This window comes from Hypomesus transpacificus, chromosome 15 (assembly GCF_021917145.1).
Source record: "Hypomesus transpacificus isolate Combined female chromosome 15, fHypTra1, whole genome shotgun sequence".
In the NCBI taxonomy this organism is placed as follows: Eukaryota; Metazoa; Chordata; class Actinopteri; order Osmeriformes; family Osmeridae; genus Hypomesus; species Hypomesus transpacificus.
This window is the reverse complement of record NC_061074.1, coordinates 2,922,118-2,947,376: the sequence shown is the minus strand read 5'-3', so window position 1 is coordinate 2,947,376 and position 25,259 is coordinate 2,922,118. Positions and strand designations below refer to the sequence as shown.

Sequence of the window (25,259 nt, the reverse complement as noted above, 5' to 3'; positions counted from 1 at the left end):
CAGTGTATGCGTTCAAGACAAGGGGTGCATTATGCCTTCACATTTGCTTTGCGCCATCAACATCAATTTAACCCTACCTCCTTTTCTCCTTTTTACATTTTATGTCTCTGCCCTATCTTTTTCCCTCCCTCCTTCAATCCTTCCTGTTCTCATTCTGTCTGTCCTCTCTTTCTCTCCTCACATTCATTTCTGTAGATCTTTCCCTCCCTAACCTCTCCATAATTCTTGCGACCTTCCTTCCTTCCTTCCTTCCTTCCTTCCTTCCTTCCTTCCTTCCTTCCTTCCTTCCTTCCTTCCTTCCTTCCTTCCTTCCTTCCCTCCCTCCCTCCCTCCCTCCCTCCCCTCCCTCCCTCCCTCCCTCCCTCCCTCCCTCCTTCCCTCCCTCCCTCCCTCCCTCCCCCCCTCCCTCCCTCCCTCCCTCCCTCCCCCCCCCTCCCTCCCTCCCCTCCCTCCCTCCCTCCCTCCCTCCCTCCCTCCCTCCCTCCCTCCCTCCCTCCCTCCCTCCCTCCCTCCCTCCCCCCCCCCTCCCTCCTTCCCTCCCTCCCTCCCCCCCCTCCCTCCCTCCTTCCTTCCTTCCTTCCTTCCTTCCTTCCTTCCTTCCTTCCTTCCTTCCATCCCTCCCTCCCTCCCCCCCCCTCCCTCCCTCCCTCCCTCCCTCCCTCCCTCCCTCCCTCCCTCCCTCCTTCCCTCCCTCCCTCCCTCCCTCCCTCCCTCCCTCCCTCCCTCCCTCCCTCCCGGGGGGAACAACTGATAGTGTCAGGTTAACCTCACTGGTGAGGTTATGGATTCCTTCCCTGAAGCACAGAACATCCAATGCTCTGCTTGGCTTTTCCATACACAATCATCCATGTTAATATCTCTGTCTATCCGTGTGTGTGTGTGTGTGTCTGCGCGCACACGGTTTGAATTGAAATAACATAATTATATTTTTGGGTGGAGAGAAGCGGTTTGACAATTTATGGGTCAGTAGAATCTGTAAAAGAATAGCACTTGTTCATGGATAATTAAAAGCCAAAACATTATCGGACAAGGAGAGATAGAGGGCTGAACATGACATTGTAGGAAAACAGTTAATGATTGTGACCTTTAAGTTTGAGGCCCGTTTCAATAGCCTTCATGGAGCCTCCTCACCATTTTGTGTTTCAACTTCTTAGTTTCCTTGAACAGCTGGATGTTGAGGTGGTGGAACTCATCATCAACCCCTGTTGGGTGTTTCTCTCCTCCCCTCTGCAGACAGAGATCCACACCTCCGTCAGCACGTTGGATGTGGTTAACCGCTTTCAGAGACAGGTCCATCCCAACCCCAATCCTAAACCCAACTCCAAGATCCCAGGCCCTGGATCCCAGAATGCTGTGAGAGGAGGGGAGCACAGTCTGGACATCAAAAGTCAGGCTGCACCCACCACGTCTCAAGGCCAGCACACAAAGGTGACACGGGGAACACAGGCCTCATCCATGTTGACAGTGGCAGCTCTGGGTCAGAATACAGTACCTCAGATCAAAAACATCTGTGCTTTATTGGTGTCACCTAGCACAATGGAGACGATTAACTAGACCTTGTTATGTCAAAGCCACTTTAAAACCAGCCTCAGGCACACAGTCATCATATTTGAAAGGATTCTCTACTAGATTGACAGTGTTGTTGTTCTGTAGGGTGCAGTGTAACTGTATTCACAAATCTCTTTATTGATGTCATGATCGCAATACCACCATCTCTCGTGTGTCTCTATCAGAAGGTCCTGTTTTTAAATGCGGAAAGGGAGGAAGGAGAGGAGGACTATGATGATGAGGAAGAAGAGGAGGAGGAGGAGAGGGGCGGATCATTCCTGCTGGGAGGGGAGTACGACGAGGAGGAGTCATCACACTCCTTCCAGGAGGCCCTAAGAGAGTGGAGGGGAAGGAGGAGAGAGGGAGGAGAGAGGAGACAGGGAGGTGAAGCTGTTTGGAGACCTGCGAAGGCCCAGCCAGGTAACACACACACACACACTCACTCACAAACCTTCCTTTTCCTCCTCCTCCCTTCCTCTCCTATTTTTTCCTATTGCTTTGGCACAACTGATACTTACATATTGAAAAACATTGTCATTCAACATAACCTCTTTTGCTCTCTCCATCTCTCACTCCCTGTTTCTCAGTTCCAGTCTAGGCTATGTCACCTAGCAGTACTGATCAGTGGGTTTTGCTGTAGAATTATGTGTATATCCCTGTGGAGTACAGAGAGCATGCACACACAAACACATGCATATACACACATGCACACACACACACATACTGACAGCACCGGTTAGAGGTGGGTGAGGCGAAAAATTGCTTGAAACAGATAGGAGCCAGTTTGTTTGGGTGATGGAGGGAGGTGAGAATGTTGAACATGCGCCACCTAGCATCTCTCTCCCCCTTTCTCTTGCTCTTGCTCTCTCTGTCTCTCCCTCTCTTTCCCTCCTGCTCTCTCCCTCTCTGATCTCTCTCTGGACCTCTCCTCTCTGTGATCTCTCTCCTTCTCTCCCTCTCCTTCCTATCTATCTATCTCTCTGTCTCTCTCTCTTTCTCCCTCACTCTCTGATCTCTCAAGGCCTTGTACAAAATACTTACCACTGCAGTAGGAGGGTAATCCATGACTGTTGCATATTGAGATAATGAGAGCAATGTGAGAAGGGTTTCCACCGCACTAGAGCACGAGCGGCGCACGTGTGTATGGCCGTGTGTGCATGTGCATGTCTGTGTCCACTACACTGAGTCTGCTCTGTACACTTTTTTGCAGTGCAGACTGTGTGGTTGTATACTTGTAGTAGTTTCTATAGTGAGTGTCTGTCTTTTTATTTTTTATTGGCGCTCGTATTTTTTCTGCTTTACTCCTCGTCCCGACTGTGTACGGCTCTCTCCCTCTATCGGCAATTTGCTCGTTGCCCGGAGTCCTAATTATTTCTGTCAGACTGATGGCAGGGAGACCCAACTTAGACCGGCCTGCCTTTGTGGGCTGACTGGGTCCACACCTTTCACCAGAACGTGTGTGCTTCTCCTATGTCTCTCCTCCCTCTCGCCTCTCTCTCTCCATCTCGCTCTTTCCATCTTTCTCTCTTTTACTTTAGTACTTTTAGCATTTTACTGTCTTGGGTTTTGTTGTGTCTTTGGTTTTGTTTTGTGTTGTCTGTTTTTGATTTCTTGTTGGGCTCTATGGGTCATGTGTCTCTCTCCGTTGTACCTTAATCTCTCCACCCACACACACGCACACACACACTTGTTGACTCACTTCCACTTTCAATCTCCCCAGGCTCAGTGGTGCGCGCGACCCAGGCTGAGCTGGGGGGGCCAGACAAAGTGGGCCTGACTGGGGTGGCTCCTATAAGGGTGGAGTTCCAGCAGCACAGCCTCAGCTACCTGGACAGACTGCTGCTCAAGAAACACCGCAGGTACACACACACACATACACACACACAAATACTCACACACACAGACCCGCCCACACATACACTTACACACACACACACAGACATGCACACACATGCACACGCGTTTTACGCCTCTGCAAATGCAACAAGCGAGAGATGAACTAAAGGAGAGAGAGAGAGAGAGGGAGAGAGAGAGGGAGGGAGGGAGGGAAGGGGGGAGAGGGAGAGGGAGAGGGAGAGGGAGAGGGAGAGGGAGAGGGAGAGGGAGAGGGAGAGGGAGATGGGGGGGGTTAGGGTTTGAGGAGAACATGAGAGCTGGACCCATGTCTTCACACTGTGGTCAGGTTTATCACACCCTCTCATCTCTCTGGTGTCACCAGACCACACACTGAGCTGTTAGCAGTGTTGGGGTAGTTACTCCAAAAAAGTAATACATTACACATTCCTTGTCACTTTTTTTAAAGTTATGCTTTACTTTACTAGATTACTACTTTACTAGATTACTCAGTTACACTACTTGTTACATTACTTTTGGATTGCTCCATAACATCACCTGAGATGCACTGCCAAATAACTATGTATGTACCATATATATGCCCAAATCAACAAAAATTCTTATTATAATGAGGACATACACAATATCTGTCTTTTTTGCTTTTTAATACCACAAAGCTGACAAAAAAGTTGTGAACATCAACCTAAAAGTTGTCAAGCATAAATAGGCTACAGTACTGGCAGTTGTGTTTGCAGCGGTGGACAGGTGTTTTTGGCCAGTGCACAATGTACACTGTACAATTACGTTTTTGTCCTTTCGCACAACTAATACGAAGTAATTTGCATACCTCCGTCCCTCAAACTACATCCTAACTCAAACTCTGCCATTCTGGTTTTGCCTCCTGAACTTTGGGGATGAGTCAAGTGACGAGTGTTATGCAAACACGCGTACTGTAAAGGGAGGTTTGATTTTTTTTTTGTTTCCTCCCGATATGCAGATCACAGTAATGCAAGTAGGCCTAACGCAAGACATTTTGTTATTAGTAACTGTGATGCGATTATTGAAGTTATCAACAGTAATGCGTTACATTACTGCATTACAGACAAATGTAATCTGATTACAGTAAAGCGTTACTTTGTAACGCGTTACCCCGAACACTGGCCGTTAGCCATCTTTAACATGTCATTAGCACACACAGGAGGACACCAACACACACACACGGAGGTACAGACCTTTGATGATCTTGTTATTGTCTTTAATATGCGTGTCTGGAACCTCCAACCAGGACTTGGTGTCAATGTGTCAGGTCAACACCTCACTAGCCACCTGCTGTCTTTCTCACGCATGCATGCATGCACGCACACACACACACACACACACACACACACACACACACACACAATAGGCGTCCACAAATGATCTGCACACACACATACACACGCAAACACACACACATAGACACAGTAGACACACACATGTGCACACACACCAAAGTCCCCAGTTCGGCTTCAGAGGTTATGTAATCCCAGGGTTGCCATGGTGCTGGGGTCCTTTTGTTGAAAGTCCCAGCAGCCTTCTTTGTGAGACCATTATTAAACACCTTGATTTCAAAGTCTAGAGCTATGTGTGTGTATGTGTGTGTGTGGCCAGGCTATGTTCCCTACTAGAGGCCCTGTATTGAGCACAGAGGAGAAGAGATGAGAGGAGTGGAGAGTAGGAGTAGGGGAGGGGAGAAAGGGGTCATTCCTCTGCTATATGCTAGCCCTGGGGGGGTGAGGTTTGAAGAGGTTGGATAGGCTGACTGAGGTACTTTGGAGAAAGGGAGAGAGGGATGGAGAGAGAGAAAGGAGTGAGAGGGAGAAATAGAGAGAAAAAGAGGGCAAAGGTGTTTAGAGATAGAAAGTGAGCCAAGTCGGACAGACTGTGTGTAAAAAGGCAGAGCAGAGCAGTCAAAAGGCTGTTGACCAAAGATAGACCACATATGCTGTGCTGGTTAGAAACCACGGGGAGTTCTGGAAAAAACATCACGCCCTACAGACCGCAACTTTCTCCTCTGCCCATTGGTCTGGACTGGGATAAGACGGGAAGCGGAGTGGGGGGTGAGGGGGCAGAGAGAGAAGGAGGGGTGAGGGGGCAGAGAGGGCAGGGGTGAGGGGGTAGCGAGAGGGAGACAGAATAAAAAGAGAGGGAGAGAGTGCATAGAGTGAGTAAAACGGATAGAGGGAGGAGAGAGAAAAAGATGGCGAGAAAGAGAGAGGGTTGAGGGGTGAAGGGGCTGGGAGAGAGAAACAGGCAGAAAAAACGGGGTGAGGGTTAGCAATCTCTCCATTTCTCTGTCTCATGTGTTTGTCTGCTCCAAGATCTGCCTATCTGTCTGCGTGTGTAGACGAGATGTGGAGGGGAGAAGAGGGTGGAGGGGAAGGAGAGAGATCAGCTATTCATCTGTTTAATCTAGCTGTCTCCTCTTGGTGGGGTCTGAGCAGGGCAGTGGGAGAGGGCGATCTATCTGTCCGTCCGTCTATCCATCCATCTATTTATCTATCTATTCATCTAATCTATCAGTGTGCTCGCCTTGGTTGAGTGTGTGTGTTTTCTTTCTCCAGAACACCAATCGAAGCCTATGAGCCGCTTTACCCTCCAGCCCTTTCCTCAACTGACACGCACAGCGAGGGGGAGATGACACACAGCCTGACAGGTAAAACACCCCCCCCACACACACACGCACACAGTCACGTGTGTGTATAGGCACTCTTGCGCACTGAGATGGACAAGATGGCAAAAAGACTGACAGTTACGTGCTCTAATGTTACATGTAGGCACACAAAAGGTTACTCTCTCTTTCTCTCTCTCTCTCTCTCTCTCTCTCTCTCTCTCTCTCTCTCTCTCTCTCTCTCTCTCTCACTCTTTCTCTCTCTTTCTCTCTCTCACTCTCTCTCACACACACACACAGTGCAGACTAAATAGGAAAATGGACGAGAGGAGTCTGACAGATGAGCGCACACACACACACGCAGAACCAGTAAAAATCCTATTTTTCTCAGTGGGTCAGCTGTATCTGTGCCTGCCCATCCGTCCGTGGCAGTGTGACAGGTAATCACTGGCTGTTATTGTGTGGGCAGGGGGCCGTTAGGAGAGGCAGAAGCCTGACAGCGTGCAGTGTTCCTGGGCAGGATCAGGGGGAGGGAGGTAGGCCTAGAGCCTGAAGTTCATCAGTCAGGGGAGTGTCTGGCTGTCCGGCTCAGCTGAGGCTGTCAGGACATGGGTTCAAGGGGCTATCTTTGCCCCGCCCCCAACCCCTAAGACACACACACACACACTCACTAGCCCTGGAAGCATGGAGCTGTCAATACTTCCCGTCACATCAGTCAAACTCCCACTCCAACCCCTATTCTCAGCCATGGCCCCTACCTCCCCACCACCACCACATCCAGACACTTACTGTAGACCATGCAGACATGCACAGTCATTACTTCTGTCAGGAGAGGCCAGGAGGGGCACCCCGCCATCCATTCTCCTTGTCTACACCAGGAGGAGCCACCAGAGCCAAGCTGGCACACCTAGTGGAGATATTGATTTAGGTCTCCTACTGCACCGTTGTCTTGCGTTGGATTGCGTTTGACGCCTCTTCCACTGCACAAATGATTGTGAGCCAGAATAGCCAGAAAATATGCTGGATACCGGATATAATAGGATATATTTTTGAGAAGTCCTCTTCCCTTCAGATCCTGTAACTTTTTTTGGCTTGAAAATGTGTGTTTGTATATGTTGGTGTGTGAGTGTATGTGCATCTGTGTATGTGTGTGTACAGTATTTGCATCTGTGTGTGCGTGCATGCTTATGAATAATAAAAGTGTTTTCTGGCATCCTGTCGGGAGCTCTCCTTTCTCTGAAAAACTCATTTTCCCGAGCTGTCCACCTCACATGGAGATGGGATGGACGGATGGTGAGAGCAAGCGAGCGAGGAGGAAGGAAGGATTGTGTGTGTGTGTGTCTTGGTGGGGAGGGGGGGGGGGGGGGGGTCTACAGGGGAGAAAAAACAAGGGATGAACCAAGGTTGAGTCTGAAAAAGAGAGGGAGGGAGGAAGATTTGTGGCCTTGCAGCTGGATTGTGGTCTATAATGGGCAGGTACAGTACAGTACAGTACCTGATTTGTTTAGTAGTAGTAGAAGGAGGCATACAATACAGTACATTTTTACACAGGATCCCCGGACAAGGCTTTTCACGAAAGTGCCACATTCCACAGAGCTGCACACAAGATACACTTGTTCTATCACTGTGTGTGTGTGACACAGCTGAGGAGGTGGAGTTGAGGCGCTACTATGCATCGCTGTTCTCTGTGGTGTCCAGTCCGCAGCCCGAGGTAGACCCACCTGGAGCGTGTCTGAGCATTCAGGAACTGGATGAGGTGCGATTAATAGGCTTTGGTCTCCACACACGCTTCATGAATATAACACACCCACAGCTGATTTGGGGCACACACATAACCATGCTGCTCTCTCACACCCCATTCATACACACACACAGACATATTGTTTTTATTTCATCTTGGTGTCTCTTTGCAGACTCTTGGAGACGGTGTGGGTAAGGAGGTCTTTGTTGCTGAAGAGGAGGAAGACAAGCACACACAGTAAGACTTCATTAAAACTCTCTAGAAAGACTTGTTCTGAAGCAACAGCAACAACTATTACACATATCTACCTACGCACACACACACACACACACATACTTACTATGCAGACACACAGAGACAAGCACATGCAATCTAAACAGATACACACACAGAATTGGGAACATCACAGGTTTAATTGTATGAGCTCAACTCTGGAGAGGTGACTGATGTGACAGCTTGACGTGATTATAAGTACAAAGAACAGTGTTGAAGTGCTGTCTTTTAGAAGACTGAGATGGGGTTTTTTTAAGTAGGGAGGACAATGTTTGGAAAGTGACTGATGTCCTATCTGTCTCTCTCTCTTTCTCTCTCTTTCTCCCTCCTTGCTCTCTCTTTCTCTCTAACCTCTTAGGTTTACTCTTCCTCCACTGGTCTTGAAGGAAGGTACCACTCATCCCCCACAACTTGAACTCAATGCAACACAGTCACTCCAACCCATCCACTCAACCCCACAGTCACCCCAAGCCATCCACTCAACCCCACGGTCTCCCCAAAACATCCACTCAACACCATGGTCACCCCAAGCACCCAGCCAGCCTACAGCACGGTTAAAACCCAAAGCGAGAGCGTCAGCAGTTCAGCTGTTACCACTACTGGGCGGCTCTCCAAGGAAACCGAAGACATCCACCGAGACTCCACCCCCTGAGATCCCCTCCGGCGCCCACCAGACGAGCCTGCTCCTCACATCTCCAGGACTCCACTCCTCCGTCTCCTCACGCCATTCCGACTCACCATCCATCTCTCCCTCCTCCTCTAACAACCTCCCCCCGTTCGCTGTCTCCTCCTCATCTCCCCCCTCCCCCGCCCTGGCCTCCTCCCTGAGGTCAACCTTCACCTTCGCCCCTCCCAGCTCCCCGGCCCCCAAACGCTCGTCTCCGCTACCCAAAGGCTCCCGCTCCTCCCGGATCATACACCCCCCTCCCTCGGAGCTTCGTTCCCTCCCGGATCGCGCACCTCCACCCTTCACGCCTTCCAAGCTGACCAGGCTGAATGCAAACACTCCACAGTCACCTCCACCGTCACCTCCAGATAGTTTGTCATCATTGAGGGCCATGTCCACTCCATTTAGGCACCTCCTTCTTTCTCCCAGCCCTTCCCTCTCTTCCTGTAGTCTTCCTGAGTGCACCCCTTCACCTCAGGACACACGGTGTATAGTGTCTCCTCCACCTTCCCCCAGTCTCAACCTTTCCTCACCCAACCAGTTGTCCTTCAGGCTACAGTCACCATCACCCTCCCTGTCAGGGTCAGAGGTCAAGCAGGAGAAAGTCCCTGAGACCTCCACAAGAATAGGGTCAACACTCATGCTGATGTCAGGTAATTGTGTGTGTATATGCATGTGTGTGTATATGCATGTGGGTGTGCAATTTTAAGGCAGTTTATTAGCCTGGAATCCTTTGTTAGAGACTGCAGCAGTACTGTCTGCCTGTAACTCTGCTCTCCTGTCAAGGAGAGTTTAAAGGCGCCCATAAAAAATTGTTCTTTATTTTATAATATTGATTAGGTATTAAGTAAATACCTGACATAACAGGTAGACTAGTGGGCACCTTGAGGAATGGCCCCAATTCCCCAATAGAACGCTCAAATCCCTAAGGACACTCACACAATAACACACACTCGATCACTCACTCACAGTCCTCAAACACACACCTAATCTGTACTGTGTGCACTTATGTAAACACACATGCATGCACACACGGAGCTTGTTTGTAGAGTTATGTGCTGACTTGCAGAAATGTGTGTGTGTGTGTGTGGAGAGTTGTGCTTTACTGTGAAGCCATTACTAATGCATTAGGCTTTGATGGGGTAGAAACTGTGAGGGTTAGTGAGGATCAGCCCATGGACAGTACACAGCTGGTCCCACAGCCCCTCAAACATACACATACACAAGCACACACACATACACACTCACATACACAATCAGACACACACACACACATACATAAGCACATGCACACACATACACAACCACACGCACACACACGTACACACACAAACACACACTCACATACACAATCGCACACACACTCATACATGCACCTACACAATTACATGCACACACACACACACACACACTCAAGTGCTCACACGCGCATGTACACGCACACAAACACATACACAAAAACCATCCTCCCTCCATCCTCTCCTACTACTGCGTCAGGCTGCCCGTTGGTGTTTTCATAGCATGTGGGGTTCATGAGAGATTGATAGCTTCTCTCTCTATCTCCACTTCTCTTTCACTATTCTCCCACTCTCTTAGGCATGAAGGTCAAGTAATATAGTCCTAATAATCATATATATTGCAGGCGTGTATCAATGGAGCCTATGTGAATCACCCTCAGATAAGACTGCTAGAATAAGGTGATGAAAGCACTATGAATGCTCTGTGAAAGCATTAGAAGGCATTCCACATACTGTTTTGGTCCAGGTTTTGGAGAATGCCTCCCAAACACCCATAACACTTAGAAAGAAGTGGAAAGGCCTGCAATATCTATACCTCAGCATGTCTGCAAACACTGTTTGGGATTGTTGGCACAGACAGAATATGTCTTTCTTAAGGATGATGAAGATAGGAGAAGACTATAACTTTCAAAGCACCTTACTTCCTCAGTCCACAGGGATACAAGTTGCGTGTTTACATCTGCTAGTGTACATGTTGTGTGTTTTCTTTCTTTAGACTCGGAGGATGAAACATCCAGCCACACCCTGGGGATGACCCCCAGTGAGGAAGACTCCTCTTACGAGGAGGAGATTAAGGTGGAGGAGTGGAGGAGAGGAGAGGGCACACGCACACATGCACACACACACAGACTGACCCAGTGGAACCTATGCCTCACACTGGACTGAGTCTGGTTTCAGAACTATCTATGGTGATGATGACACACACACACACACACATGCATACCCACACACGTACACCCACACACGGTACACTAGTTTGTTCTGAAACATGTTGCCAATTGAGAGAGAGTGAAAGAGTAGATGGTTAACAAAGAGATGACAGTGGAAGGATACAGAAAGAAGAAAGATTAAGGGAGGACCAAATGATGGGTGAATAGTGGGAAAATGGGAGGGAAAAAGAGAGGCAGAGTGTGCCCATCCATGCTCCATAGAACAACTGCACCTCCGACTTCACTAAATGTGATTCTTTTTACAGCTGACTGGATCAATTAGATAGCATTCATATCACCCTAATTACATTGCATAATTCAAACTCGCTCCACAATTAAAGGCCATTGTTAGATCCACACACCAGATGATGAGAAAAAAAGAGAGGGATAGCGAGAGAAGTAGAGAGAGAGGGAGAAAGAGCGAGGGGGGGGGGGCATGGAGTCATTTGTGCAGTCCCAAATGTCCTATCTGTAATTTAATGGTGTGGATCCCTGTTTCACAGGGACGGGATGAAAAAAAAGAGGACAAGAAGGCGTTTATTAAAGAGCTGAAAATGAAGTGTTTGATCAGAGATGGTGGTTATCTCTGGCCTTTGTGCTTGAATCACACCAGGCTGTACCTCTCACTGTCACACAGTAATTACCTCCAGCAGTTTCTCTCTCTCTCTCTCTCTCTCTCTCTCTCTCTCTCTCTCTCTCTCTCTAACTCTCTCTCTGACTCATGCTCTCTGTCCCTCTCAGTGACACTCTGTCTCTATCTGTCTAAAAGCCCCCCCCCCCCTCCCCCACCTCCCCCCACACAAACACATTGCAAACCATCCAAATATGTTATTTCTGAATTTCCCTGAGAACTCAAATCAAAGCTTCGGCTGCAATACTAGTGGTGGCAGCACTCATGTTTTTTGATTGCTCCTGCTTCTCTTTCATCATTTCTTCTCCCTCCTTCTCTTCTCTTTTCCTTTCTTCCTTTCCATCCTGCATAGATCATGCTGCTGATCTTATTTCCTCCTCCCACCCCTCCCTCTCTTTTTCCACTTCTCTTCTCCACTGTGTGTGTTGTGATGCTAGGACTAGCATGCTAATATCCTGAGTTAATAACAGATTGGGCTTTCTCAATGTCTCCTGGAGGACCTGCTATCCCACGGTGCACCTCTCCACTCACCCAGGCTGGGGTGTAATTAAAAATCCATTCGACAAATAGAATGGAGCAAAAAAGGGACAGAAAAAAAAGAAAAGAGCTTGCCAAATTTGTATTTGTTTACCTGGTAGAAAAGGAAAGGAAAAATCTTTTCAGTGACTTACCTAGCCTAATAAAGGTTAAATAGATATTGGATTTCAATTTAATCTCTTGAATCAGCATGGTTGAAATGGAATTGACCTCAAAACTACAAAGTATAACCTACAGTAGCAGTATTCATTATTTTCATATTCCAATTTATTTCTCTTTTCTTTTTACAGGCTTTGCGTGTTCTGGCTCAGAGTGTGGGGACCGGATCAGAACGGTTCTGTGGTCTGGAAGGGTTCTTGACTCTGGGTCTGGACTTTGGTTCTGCCCAACCAAGCCCAAGCCTAGTACCTACACACACTGACCAGGACACACACCACAATGCACACAGCCCGTTGGACCCACTCAGCACAGGTAGACTTGAAACAGGGATGTGTGTTTTTGTATGTTTGTGACTACACTTCTAAGTGCATTTGTGTGTGTGTGTGTGTGTGTGTGCGTGTGTACATAAATGTATGTATGTGCATGCCCCTTTGTGTGTCTCTTTTTTACCCTGACTCATGTTTTCCTCAGAAGAACAGCAGAAAGTGTTGTATCTCTTTTGTTGTAAGAGATTGGATTGTGAAGATTACCTCTGTGTCCAACTTTGCCTAGAGATACTTTCCAATTTCCAAAGCGTTATTCATATCACAAAGGCTCCATAATGGGATTTAAAACAAATATGTAAAAACCCACAGCTTACGAGAGAGATGAAAATGAGTTTAAAGCCCAGCGGAGTCATGTTGGCACCTTGGATCTTAGAGAGGGGGACTGCTGATCATTTAGAACTCAAAGTCCAATGGGAGCTCTTTTAGAACCAGTGTGTGTGTGTACGTGTGTGTGTGTGCGTGTATGGGTTTATGTATGTGTACATTATGTTGTGTGTGGTGCTGCGTTGATAGCAAGCATTCAAGTCTGAGTGTGTGGGTGTTTTTGTGTGTGTCACCTGCAAGTGTTGTTTTGAACAAAAGGGGCTGAAGATGACCTCTGTGTGCTTGTGAGTTTGTGCTCAGAAGGATAAACAGCGGAGGCCCACACACACACACAATGCTGTCTATGTTTCTTAGTCACCAACCCATTTCACCAGCCTTGCACCAATCCTTCTCCAAAGCTAAAAGAGTGTTATGAAAGCTGCCTTCAGAAAACTCAATGTACACACTTTCACAATCCAGATTAACAAGGTCACATATATACCATGCTGTTGTTGGAACAAAAATCCCTGTGTCGTCTCAATCCTTTCAGTGTTCCCTGTGGTCTTTTACCTGTGATTCAAATATCAGACAAGAAAAGCACCCACGTCCACGTCAAGGTCTGCAGGCTCCCGCAGGATAAAAACAAATACTCCAAAACAAAAACTCCATTCTGGGGCGACCCTCTCTTTTGAAAACCAGAAAAACTTTTGTAACAAGATGCGCCTGTCCCAGACTCTTTTCTTCAGACGTCGTTGGATTTGTCCTCGAGGCCGCGGATATTTTTCACAGATGTATAGTTTGGAGAAATTCTGCAAATTTTGTCTTGTCAAATTTCATAGAAAAGCCTGGAAACGAGAGCCAGGAATGTTGAGGGCCCCGTCTCTTTTGTGGTTGTCCTTCCTTTGTGAGTAGACAGAATCCTGAGGGAATTCAATAAGGTGTTGAAAACTTGACAATAACCTTGTCAATATGATGAATGGGTTGATTCCACGGTTCAGGGTTCTTGGCCATCACATTAGCTCTTTGTTGTCATTCTAGGTCAAAATGCAGATCTTATTTATGCCCTACACTGTAGGAAGAGAACACATGATAACTAGGGCTGTCAACCGATTAAAATATTTAATCGCGATTAATCGCATTATTTTATATGATTAATCGCGATTAATTGCAATTAATCGCAAAATTATTTAATCTATTTAATCTGTTAAAATCTTACCCCAATAAATGATTTTTTTTGTTGAAATAACATTAAAAGTGTGTACTTAATTTCAGATAGGCCTAACTGGATGATTATGTCCACATAACAAGTTCAGATGGAACACAATTTAAATTGTGAGAATTATTTATTCACTCCCAAATTATACTGCTGTATAATCCACCTGGAATAGCCTATAAAATGCATTTAAGACATATTGTCTCATAGCCTACTACGATATCCTGCTCCATAATATTCAAATCTCATACTTCAGATACTTAAGCAACCACAGATTTACCTTAATATTGAACAATACAGTTTCTATTTTGTTGAACCCAGTCAGCTGCTCGCTTCTTTTGCGAGTGTTGTCTGCCATGTATTACCAGAGCGAACGCTGCTAACGCTGCTAACGCTGCTGTTGCTAGCTGTGTGCTTTGCTTGCTTGATGTGATAGTTTAGTATGGAAGTACTTAGGTGATAACTAAACTCTGCCTGACAATCAGTACACACAGCTTTAGTTTTGTCAACCAAGCCGTCTCGCAACTGAAATGGAACTTCCCATCTAAAAGCCCTCTCTCCTATGGAACGCAGAGTTAGTCAAAATTAAATAAATAGGTAAATAAATATATAAATGCATACATAAATAAAAATGGCTATGAAATAAGCTCTGAAATAAAACAAAGATGGCAATAAATATATAAATATAGCATTATATAATTATATAGCTGAATCCATTTACCAACATCAATATTTAAATACATTTATTTATTTCAAAATGTTTGTAAAGACAACATTTATTTATTTCATGGGACTTTTATTTCCTAATGCCAAATTAATTTATTTTTACTTTTACACACCACATTTATTTCCACATATATTTCCACACCACATTTATTTCCGTGCTGTATTTATTTCCGATCTCACATGCAAACGGGAGGGGCGTGGTTATCTTCAGACCAACGCAGCTGCACACAAGATCGAAGGCAGATAGGGAAACCTAGATTGTGGTAGACATTAGCCGTGTCAGAGATCGCGTGCTGGCCTTATAGATCAAATTGATCAGCATGGCTTGTCAGGATATATTATTTTGGCACACATAGTAGATTCTGTAGAGGTACTTGGGCGGAAAAGTGGTCTACAGAACATAGAAGTCTTAAATAGTTTGAGACTTATCGAGCACTGTTTGTGTGCAAGATGAACACGTAGTGGGGGGTGATTAGTGCCAGGTAATGTTAGCTAACACAGCTACTGTAGCAATCGTCGCTACGCCTAACAAAGAAGACTGCCACCGCTGCATCGCTCTGCTATTATGTGGATAGCTAGGTCGATAAGGCACCTAGCTATAACTATCTAGCCTCACCATTATGCCATGTCGGTATTACCATTTAGTGAGACGAGACCTGAAGTGAAGCCAGACCATTTCAGACATTACCCATACCTTTGGATTTCTTGACCTGCTTCAAATTGAAGTCAAGTTTCTTAACGCTTTGTTATTATTGTCAATATAAAGTTGCAACTAAACGTGTCCAGACCAAGACCCATTCAACACGGTACACAATACCCAAACCCAGATATTATAATTTATGGAATCATTCAATATTTAATCAAACCACTACCACTAGACACATTTTAATGACCATTCAGTGACAAAACGGGTTTGGCTGTTCAAGTCTGTGCCAATACAGCACAACACTACTAGCTCTACAGTAGCTAGCTCTAGCTGAAATGGCCACACTGATGTCGTCCTTTTTAGTATTTTGCCAGCCAGCTAGCCGGCTAGCCAGCCACTTGGCCTACAATTGCCGACTTTGAGACCGGTGATAGCCAACATACCACCTAGGAAGACGAAGTAGTGGCAGTAATTGTTAGCTTTGCAGACGAGTTAAGGCCGATTTATACTTATATACTTCTACTACACGCACACGGGGAACGCCCTCTCCGTCAGGGAACGCCCTCTCCGTCAAGAAACGCCCTCTGCGTGTCCTCTCCGAGCCCCTCGCAGAGCTCTGCGTGCACCTCCTGATTTTCCTGACTATCCGTCTGTCCGTCCGTCATTTTATGGATACCCTTTGGCTGTGATTGGTCCATATTAAGAACCGCTTGCGTCAGGGGTGGGGGCGGGGTTGCCGTGACCAACAAGAGAACAGAATCCTTTGACCGCCATTGTTGTAAGTTTTTACAACTCTTATTTCAGCTAAACAGTACATGTAAATCAGCATCTGAATTAAAATGTGACGAGAAATGGGCAGTGTAGTTGCTGAAAATGTGCTTATTTTATTGATGAAACGGCTCATTTGTAAATTTGCTCCGACTTTTCGATAACCTAGCTAGCATTGCAGTGCAGCGCCATCTACTGTTCTGGCGGTGAATTGCTTTCAGCACGCAGAGCCGTCGGAGTAGTATAAATTCAACCAGTCCGTCCGACTCCGTCTGACTCCGTGCGTGCGTCTGTCCGTCAACGTAGACGCAAAAGTATAAATCGGCCTTTACAAGTCACACGAGCGAAAGCAATGTTTACAAAGGTAACATCAGCGCTACCTCGTAGCTATCAAGGACCAAGTCCCCACATGTAGGCTACTAGGTCACCGCTATCAATCCCATTGGGAACCAATGAGGCAAAAAGGCATAGAGGACACAGACATTATGGGCAAAGCTTGTCTACATTGTACGCTTTTCGGCAGTGCGATATGCCACTGTCACCCCCATACAGGTAGCATAGCTATCTAGGAATCTAGGTGTGCAGCTGCGTTGGTCTGAAGATAACCACGCCACTCTCGTTTGCATGTGAAGTCGGAAATAAATACAGCACAGAAATCAATGTGGTGTGGAAATAAATGTGGTGTGGAAATATATGTGGAAATAAATGTGGTGCGTAAAAGCCTCAAAAAATAAATAAATATGGCATTGGGAAATAAAAGTCCCATGAAATAAATAAATGTTGTCTTTACAAAAACGTCATTTTGAAATAAATAAATGTATTTATTTATTGATGTCGGTAAATGGATTCAGCTCTGTAATTATATAATGCTATTTTTATATTTTTATTGCCATCTTTTTTTTATTTCAGAGTTTATTTCATAGCCATATTTATTTACGTATGTATTTATCTATTTATTTACCTATTTATTTTTGACTTACTCGGCGTTCCATACTCTCCATCATTCAGCTACCGTCGGCAGTCTAAGTCATGTGACGACAGGTGATTCCCAGGGTCAAAAAGAAACCTGCGTTAACGGCACAATTTTTTTTTGTCGCGTTAAAGTGAGATTGCGTTAACGCGTTATTAACACGTTAACTTTGACAGCCCTAATGATAACCTGTGTAGTCCTTGTCTACGGTATCGTTTTTTCTCCATTTGTTGCAGTACCGGCATTTAGCACGCCCTTTGCTTGAGGTGTGTGAGTGTGTGTAGGGTTGTGTAGTGTGGATGTAGAAGCGGGTAGCAGCTTGTCTCGAAGGACGCAGGAGGCCGGCTCCAGACATGGAGTCGGCCGACCCGCCATGGCGTCTGCCATGATGGTTAAGCTCTGCAGTTAATGAGAGAGAAAGGTTAGAGGGAGAAGATCACCTTGACAATGCGCAGCACTTGTTTAATGCAGCCCCATTGCTCCATCTGTCTCCTCTTTCCTTTTTTTCTGTCTTCCGGGGCTACGATCCAACAGGTTTTATGTGTCTCCTGGTTTGGCCAGTCTCTCACTCTCTCCCTCTTTTTCTCTCCTCCCTTTTTTCCCTTCTTTTCGTGGCTGCACAGTGGTGAGGTGCTCAGTCAGTCAGAAAATGAGGTTGTTAGAGTGCTTTGGCCCAGTGGGAGAGGGAGCAAAACAAAGATAAATAAATAAACAAAGAAAAACAGGATTGAATGAATGAACAAAACTATGACACACTTTGTGCAGACATGTATAAGTCAACACAGTGGTCCATTTTGAAATTTGCTACTACTGTAGATCCATCCCCAAACCTGCACACAAAATTTTTCCCTCTCTTTCTCTGTCTCTCTCACTTTCACTCTATTTTTCTATCGATCAATGTGGCCATGTTAGTCTGAGTTAGACAGCAGCGTTTGTAGAAACACAAAGCTGGTAACACACACACTCACGATCACACAGACACACAGGAAATCCACAGTCTCTCTATCTGTCTTTCAGGGTCAGATAGCTGGAGGCCCAGTAGCAGTTTAAGAGGCTACACTGAGGATCACCTGTTCGGCATGGTAATGACCGACAGGCCCAGCCAGCCAATCCAATATTGCGTAGCCACACCCACCAGGAGACAAGCTGTGTCAGCACGTGGACACCGTGGTAAGATCCACTTTTCGTGTTTATGTGTGTGTCTTTAATATACTTTCAGACACACACACAAGTGCATCGCACTCAGAGCTCTTGCTTTTCCACGTTCTTTTATTTACTTGCACTCACGCGCACACACACACGCAGAACTCAATTTCACCTGCAATTAATGCGTCTCTATCCTGCATGCGGATACACTTTTCTGGCACTTGGGATAGGGCTTCATAAAGAGATTATACTGTATCAGTCACACACACTTGCTCCTTACACACACACAAACACGCAAGCTTGGGAGTCAGTCCAGGAGTGCGTCCTGTCCTTTTTCTCATCACTACCTCTGCCTGTCCAGAAACACTGAGGTAATCTGTTTACGCTTTCCCTCTCTCTCCCTTTCCCTCCCCCTCTCTATCTCTCTCTCTCTCTCTCTCTCTCTCTCTCTCTCTCTCTCTCTCTCTCTCTCTCTCTCTCTATCTCTCTCTCTCTCCCTCTATCTCTTTCTCTTGTTCTTTCTCTCATTCTCTCATTCTCTCTCTCTCTCTCTCTCTCTCTCTCTCTCTCTCTCTCTCTCTCTCTCTCTCTCTCTCTCTCTCTCTCTCTCTCTCTCACACACACACACACACACACACACACACACACACACACACACACACACACACACACACCCACACACACACACACACCCCTTGGAAAGACAGTAAGTTAATCTGTTTATGCTGTGACAGTCCTAATACCTCCCCCTGCTAATCAAATCAAGGAGTCTGTCAGCTCAAACGTTCTTCCTCTCTCTCTCTCCATCCTTCTTCACCTCCCTTATGTCCTCCCCTTTTCTTCATAAATTACCCCCCCCCACACACTCCTATTGTTCTCCTCCTCCTCATCTTTCCTTGCTCACACACCGACACTTTGCCCCCCACTCCCCTCCTCTTTTCTCCCTCTCTATTTTCACAGGTACACTTTTGGGGTGTTTTGTTATCAGCGTGTCCATCTGCTAACCACACGTCTGTGCTTTGAAGCAGGGTCACAGTGCCAGAGAAAAGAGGGGGGAGAGGAGGGGCGTAGCGGCGTAACAAAAGCAGACTGAAAGATTGGTGTGTGTGTGTGTGGGGGGGGGCGCACATAGCAATGGGCAGCAGTATGACACAGTGTGACACACTGCACACACACTCTTTCTATCACTCTCTCTCAATGGGGGCCTCGATGTAATTTACAGTGAGCAGGTGGGGATGGATGTTCAATCCGATTCAATTTGATGTGGCTCAAGAGGGATAAAACACGTCCCTCCTCTCATCCCTCCTTAATTTTTTACCACCCTCTCACTGTACTTCTTTCTCTCTCACTCTTTCTATGCCCTTTCCTCAGTTCTTTCTCTCCTTTTCATTTTTTCTCTCTCTTTCTGTGTCCCCCATTCCTCTCTTTCTCTAATTCCCGACATTCAATCCCTTTCTCTGCTATGCCTTATTCCTGCCTTCTCTTTCCTACACTAAGTCTCTCTCACCCGCGTTAATAATTTGTATGCACCCCACCCCCCCGCCCCATTCTCCCACCACCTTTACCAACCTCATCTGTCATCCCAAAAGCCCACAGTTATCTCCCCTTAACTATCTCCTGTTCACCCACAGGTGGGATTGGTGGAGCCACGCCCAGGCCAGCCAGCTCCTTCTCTCGCTCGGGGTCTGCCCCCCCCCTTCGCCCCCCCCTTCGCCCCCTGTCCCGGGCGGCGCGGGAGATCCAGGAGATCAGTGGTGTGGATGAGGAGGACTGGGGAGACCCCAAGCTGCTGGATGAGGATGCTGACTCGCTGGCTCTCAGCCGCCTGGAGGACGAGTTCAGACGCATGGCTCCAGGTGCTACTGGCTATTTGCGAGCATGCACATGCACGCACACACACAGTTGGCAAAATGGCAGAGCTTTACTCGCACACAACCAGGGGTTTGCACCTAAATACTGTCAACAGAGTGTGTATGACTTATCAAGTTAGACGGCTAGCTCCAGCAGTAGTTTCCTAGTAGGAGAACTTCTTGGTCCTGCTGGTCAGATCAGTGGAGGTCTGATCTCCTCTCTTCTCCAGAACCAGGTCAGCCAACATGGGTCCAGGAGATCAAGGACGCATCACTTCCTGGGGGAGGATTTACATTTGAGGGGCGGCACAAGAAAGGGGGTCCTGACAGGTGAGTGTAGCTTATGCTAAGATGTATGACAGATACACACACAGAGACACACCTTGTTTGATTATGGTTTGGTCACGTTCCCATGGAAACTAACTTCTCATTAGCAGCTGCTTGTTAGTGTCCCCAAACACTCTCACATACACACATATTTACACACACATAAAGACACAATAATCTGCTTTGCACCTTACCCCTGAGCATGTTCATGGCCAATATCAGACTTACATCAACAGCTGTTCTTTCAAAGGACCAGTATGCAGGCTTGTTATCACTAAGACCACACACAGATAAATATGGGTGTGTGTGCGTGTGTGCGCATGTATGTGCATTCAGATCTGACATTCAATGGCAACACAGTGGGAACATCTACCTTGCAGGTGGCACACGCCCACGTCCTTTCAGATTCTGCTCCCCCTCTCTTCTTTTTTAGCCGTGACCAGCATGTAATCCTTTACTCCCCCCCCCCCCCCCCCTTCCACTGCAGGAGAGTGTGTAATCTCTGTCTCCTTGTCCTCTGTCTGTGCCTGTGCTGCTGGCCCTGCATTCTGTGTAATAAAGCACCGGCATGTAGATCAGGCCCTAGCATCGCTGCCTTGTTCAACACCAGCTGCAGTGTGCCTCTCCCTGGCCCAAACACAAACACACTAACTGCTGGGATGTGTGTGTATGTGTTTCTGTGTATTTATGTGTGTGTTTCTGTGTGTGTTTTAAACATGTTCTACGGTCTACTTACCTTTGTCGGAAAGGGAGTGTGTGAGGGTGTGAGTGTGTTTCAATAGAGGGTGTAAGCTTTGCTGGAGGCCCTGTGCTAAGCATAGTGCTGTGGATCACATTGAGACGTGTAATAGCAGGATTACCACACTTTATACTGTGTGCCCTTAAAACAGCACCATACATCCCTCACACACAGACACACACGCGTGCGCACACACACACATGCTATCCCACTACAAGTACCAGTCTTTGAGGGGAGAAAAAATACATGCACTGCAATACAGCTCATACACCCACCTCAACACAGTCTTGCTTACTGACACAAACACACACTCAAGGAGATGCATGTACATATATTGCCTATGGTGCAAAAATGCAGTGGAGAATTTATGAATATTGTGACCCCATCATATTTCAATTATAATGTGAACTAAATGAAAAAATCCCCTCATCCCATTGGTTTACTTTGATCTAATGTTAACTCTGATTCTGATCTTTTTATAGTTTGACATGATTGAGCATGGATCTGTGCTGTCTGATTGGTTACTTTGATGTTGATATTGCGCCCCCTGTTCAGCCAACAATCAATTGATTGGAGCTCTTTTAAACTGTGCCTGTTTTGATTGGTTATTTTGATGTTCCAGGGCTGTGGTCAGTGAATATCAATCAGACGAAGAAGCAGAGATTAGGGACCAGTTGAGAGACCAGCAGAGTGTCCTGTCATTACCCTAACACACACACTATAGAACGCAGCAGCATTCCTGTTTTATAAAGTGTGTTTCTGACGATAAATTGTTTATACTCTAAAACACAGATTTGATGTCAATACAACTGCACTGAGTGAATATGAATGTGATTCATTATTTTGGAATGCAATGCCGGCCGTGCTAATTTGTTGTGCTGTGAATAAAAACATGACTTGGGGGTATTGGTGTCTGTTTCTTCTCTCTAAGTTTTGAGGTCTTCTGACAAGGCCACGTTCATTTTCACGTTTTATATTCACCTGTGTTTGTGTTGCTGTACAGTACTTTTGCTTATTTATGTGTGTGTGCGTGCGTGTGCGTGTATGCGTTAGGGAAATAAACTCTTAAAATGGAGTGTGGCAGAGAAAGATGATGATGATGAATGATGGAGGGGATGAGAGCATAAGAGTTGGATGAGGGGAGTGTTGGAAAAGGATAAAGTGTAAACTGTCTGCATTCTGTTTTGACGCCTGTGGATTTCTATGCTTACCCCAACCTGAGTATGTTTGTGTCTATTTGTGTGTGTCTGTGAGAATAAGGGAGAGAGAAGGAACATTGAGGGGCTGATCTGTGCCAGTCTAACCTACAGGAGTTGAATGCTGGACACATTTTTCTGTTGTCATCACAATTTGTTTCTTAATTAGATTTGGGTGGCATGGGCCTCATGACAGGCACACAAACACATAAACACACACACACAAATGTTGGAGAGGAAGGAGGTTTCTGCTGGTGATAAATTATGTTTATGGGAGAGGGACTGAGAGAGTGCTCCAATGGCCACTGCTGCTATCTGAGTGTGTGTGTGTGTTTGATGTGTGTGGGTGTGTTGTGTACACCATGGCCACTGTTGTTACTGCTTCTGTTGCCACAGTTGGGGTGGGAATGATAAACACCCGGTGTGTGTGTTTCTTCCCTCGGTGCTCTTCTGTTTTGCTTTACTCTCCACAGCCAGAGCCAATCTATCACTGCTGCCTCCATCCTCAGCTGATTCCACACAGCCCAGACACAACAGTCCAACAAAACACACACACACCAGGGACCAGGGGAGTAGTCCAGAAAGCGGGTTTACTGAAAACCCTGAGTTGGGTTACCCTAAAATGAGGCAAACTCTGGGTTTTTCCAGAAAGAGAGGTAACGGAAACTTTTGGTTAGTGTCCATGGTAACTCAAATCAAATCAAATCAAATTTATTTGTATAGCCCTTTTTACACGCAAGCATGTCACAGAGGGCTTCACATGCGCCCATAGAACTGCCCCTCAACCAACCTAAACCCTCAAGGAAGACAAGGAAAAACTCCCAGAAAAACTCCCACCGGGAGAAAAAATGGAAGAAACCTTGGGAGGAGCAATTCAGAGAGGGATCCCCTCCTCCAGAGACGGTTGGTAAGAGAGAGGAGCAGAACACAAGCTAAACATAGTCATACAGTGTCAATGGGTTTTGAAACACCAAAATCCATTGTTCGGCTTTATAGACGTTGGATGGGACCGGGAAACTCGCTGTTGGCCGTCATGGAGACTGGATTCCGGGTGACGACCTGGTTCAGCGTTGGCAGACCGACGACCAAGCAGGTCCTGACAGCTCAAACCCCCCACACCACAGGGAATGTGTGGGGGGGGGACAGAGAGGAGAGCAGGGATTAGAGAATGCCAGGAGCAGCTAACAGTTACAGTCAAAATAGAATGAGATCCCCACCGGTCAAGTGTGGACTAGTGCAGCAATTTAACAGAGCAAAAAGGGTATTTGATGCAGCCCCACACACCAAAACAACGACAGCCCCCCTCAGTTGGAACATGAAATCTGTTCCAGGGGAAAGAACTCTAAAGTAGGTTATACTTATACGAATAAGGATGAAAACAGCCAGTCCCCCGTTGTCTCCAACTAGTAATAAAAACTATAACAGTAACAATATACAGCAACGGAACTATAATAATAATAATACTAACAATATACAGTAACAGGTTTACTTTATTTGTAACATCTAGCTGGGCAATGTGAACATAAGCTATAATTAAAATTTAAAAGTTACATGTGATACACACATAGGCAAGCACACATCCCAGGTTTACATAGAAAGTACACACATACTTCCCTTTAACAATCATAGAATTGACTAAACAAGAACGTTTTTAATCTAGTTTTAAATGTCGAGACAGTATCAGCTTCCTTAATTGAGATGGGTAATTTGTTCCAAAGAAGAGGTGCTCTATATGAGAACGCCCTACCTCCAGCAGTTTTTTTCTTAACTTTGGGTATTACCAGATAGCCGGCATTTTGAGATCTTAGAGACCTTGCGGGGCAATAGGGTGCAAGGAGACCGGAGAGGTACAGTGGTGCCAATCCATGCAGAGATTTGTAAGTTAGTAGTAGAACTTTGAAATCAGCTCTGGTTTGGATAGGGAGCCAGTGTAAAGAGATAAGAGTCGATGTTATATGATCAAACTTTCTAGTTTTAGTCAATAGTCTAGCAGCAGCATTTTGCACCCGCTGTAAGTTTTTTAGGTAGGTAATTGGGAGGCCAGAGAACAACACATTGCAGTAGTCCAATCGGGACGTAACAAAAGCATGTATTAGTTTTTCAGCATCATCCTTTGAGAGGAATTTTCGTATTTTGGCAATATTACGTAGATGGAAAAATGCTGTTCTGGTGATTTGCTTAATATGGTACTCAAACGAAAGGTCTGGGTCCATTGTGACTCCCAGATTTTTTACCAGCTGGCTTTGAGATACTTTGACGCCGTCTAAGTCTAAGGTTAGATGGGATAAATTATTTCGGTGTTTTTTCGGACCAAAAATTTGAACCTCGGTTTTATCCGAATTAAGAAGAAGGAAATTTGCAGTCATCCAAGTTTTCAACCCGGAAACACAGGTTTCCATAGCATATGGAAACTCTCCCGGCTTTATAGACATGTATAGCTGAGTATCATCTGCATAGCAGTGAAAATCTACCCCAAAACTTCTAATTATGTTTCCTAAAGGCAACATATAGAGTGAAAATAACAGAGGGCCTAAAACTGAACCCTGTGGTACTCCGTATTTTACAATGGAGCTGCTGGATGAGCAACCATCATAGTGGACATATTGTGATCTATCAGATAGATACGATCTGAACCACTGAAGTGAAGTACCAGAAATCCCAACATAGTTCTCCATACGTTCCAGGAGAATCTCATGATCTACAGTGTCAAAAGCTGCACTTAGGTCTAGAAGAACAAGGACAGAGCTAAAGCCCGCGTCAGAGGCTAATAATAGATCATTGAC

At 46.1% G+C, this 25,259-nt stretch overlaps 1 protein-coding gene across 1 annotated transcript; it reads left to right on the top strand.

Annotated features, from left to right (window-relative positions):
• Positions 1-1,802: 1,802 nt before the first annotated feature.
• zbbx (zinc finger, B-box domain containing) lies at positions 1,803-22,157 on the top strand. Its single transcript, XM_047035970.1, has 12 exons — positions 1,803-1,968; positions 3,269-3,407; positions 5,985-6,076; positions 7,675-7,787; positions 7,945-8,009; positions 8,404-9,365; positions 10,726-10,805; positions 12,398-12,578; positions 18,236-18,388; positions 19,996-20,220; positions 20,445-20,544; positions 21,903-22,157. Exons 3-12 carry the CDS (start codon positions 6,058-6,060, stop codon positions 21,988-21,990), a joined length of 1,986 nt encoding a protein of 661 aa, XP_046891926.1. The 5' UTR covers positions 1,803-1,968; positions 3,269-3,407; positions 5,985-6,057; the 3' UTR covers positions 21,991-22,157.
• The last annotated feature ends 3,102 nt before the right edge of the window (positions 22,158-25,259 follow it).

Excerpts from the sequence above, each read along its gene's own strand:
- zbbx (XM_047035970.1), top strand. Across the intron at positions 7,788-7,944 it reads GCATTCAGGAACTGGATGAG|ACTCTTGGAGACGGTGTGGG; the intron begins GTGCGATTAATA and ends GTCTCTTTGCAG. Across the intron at positions 20,545-21,902 it reads AAGAAAGGGGGTCCTGACAG|GGCTGTGGTCAGTGAATATC; the intron begins GTGAGTGTAGCT and ends TTGATGTTCCAG.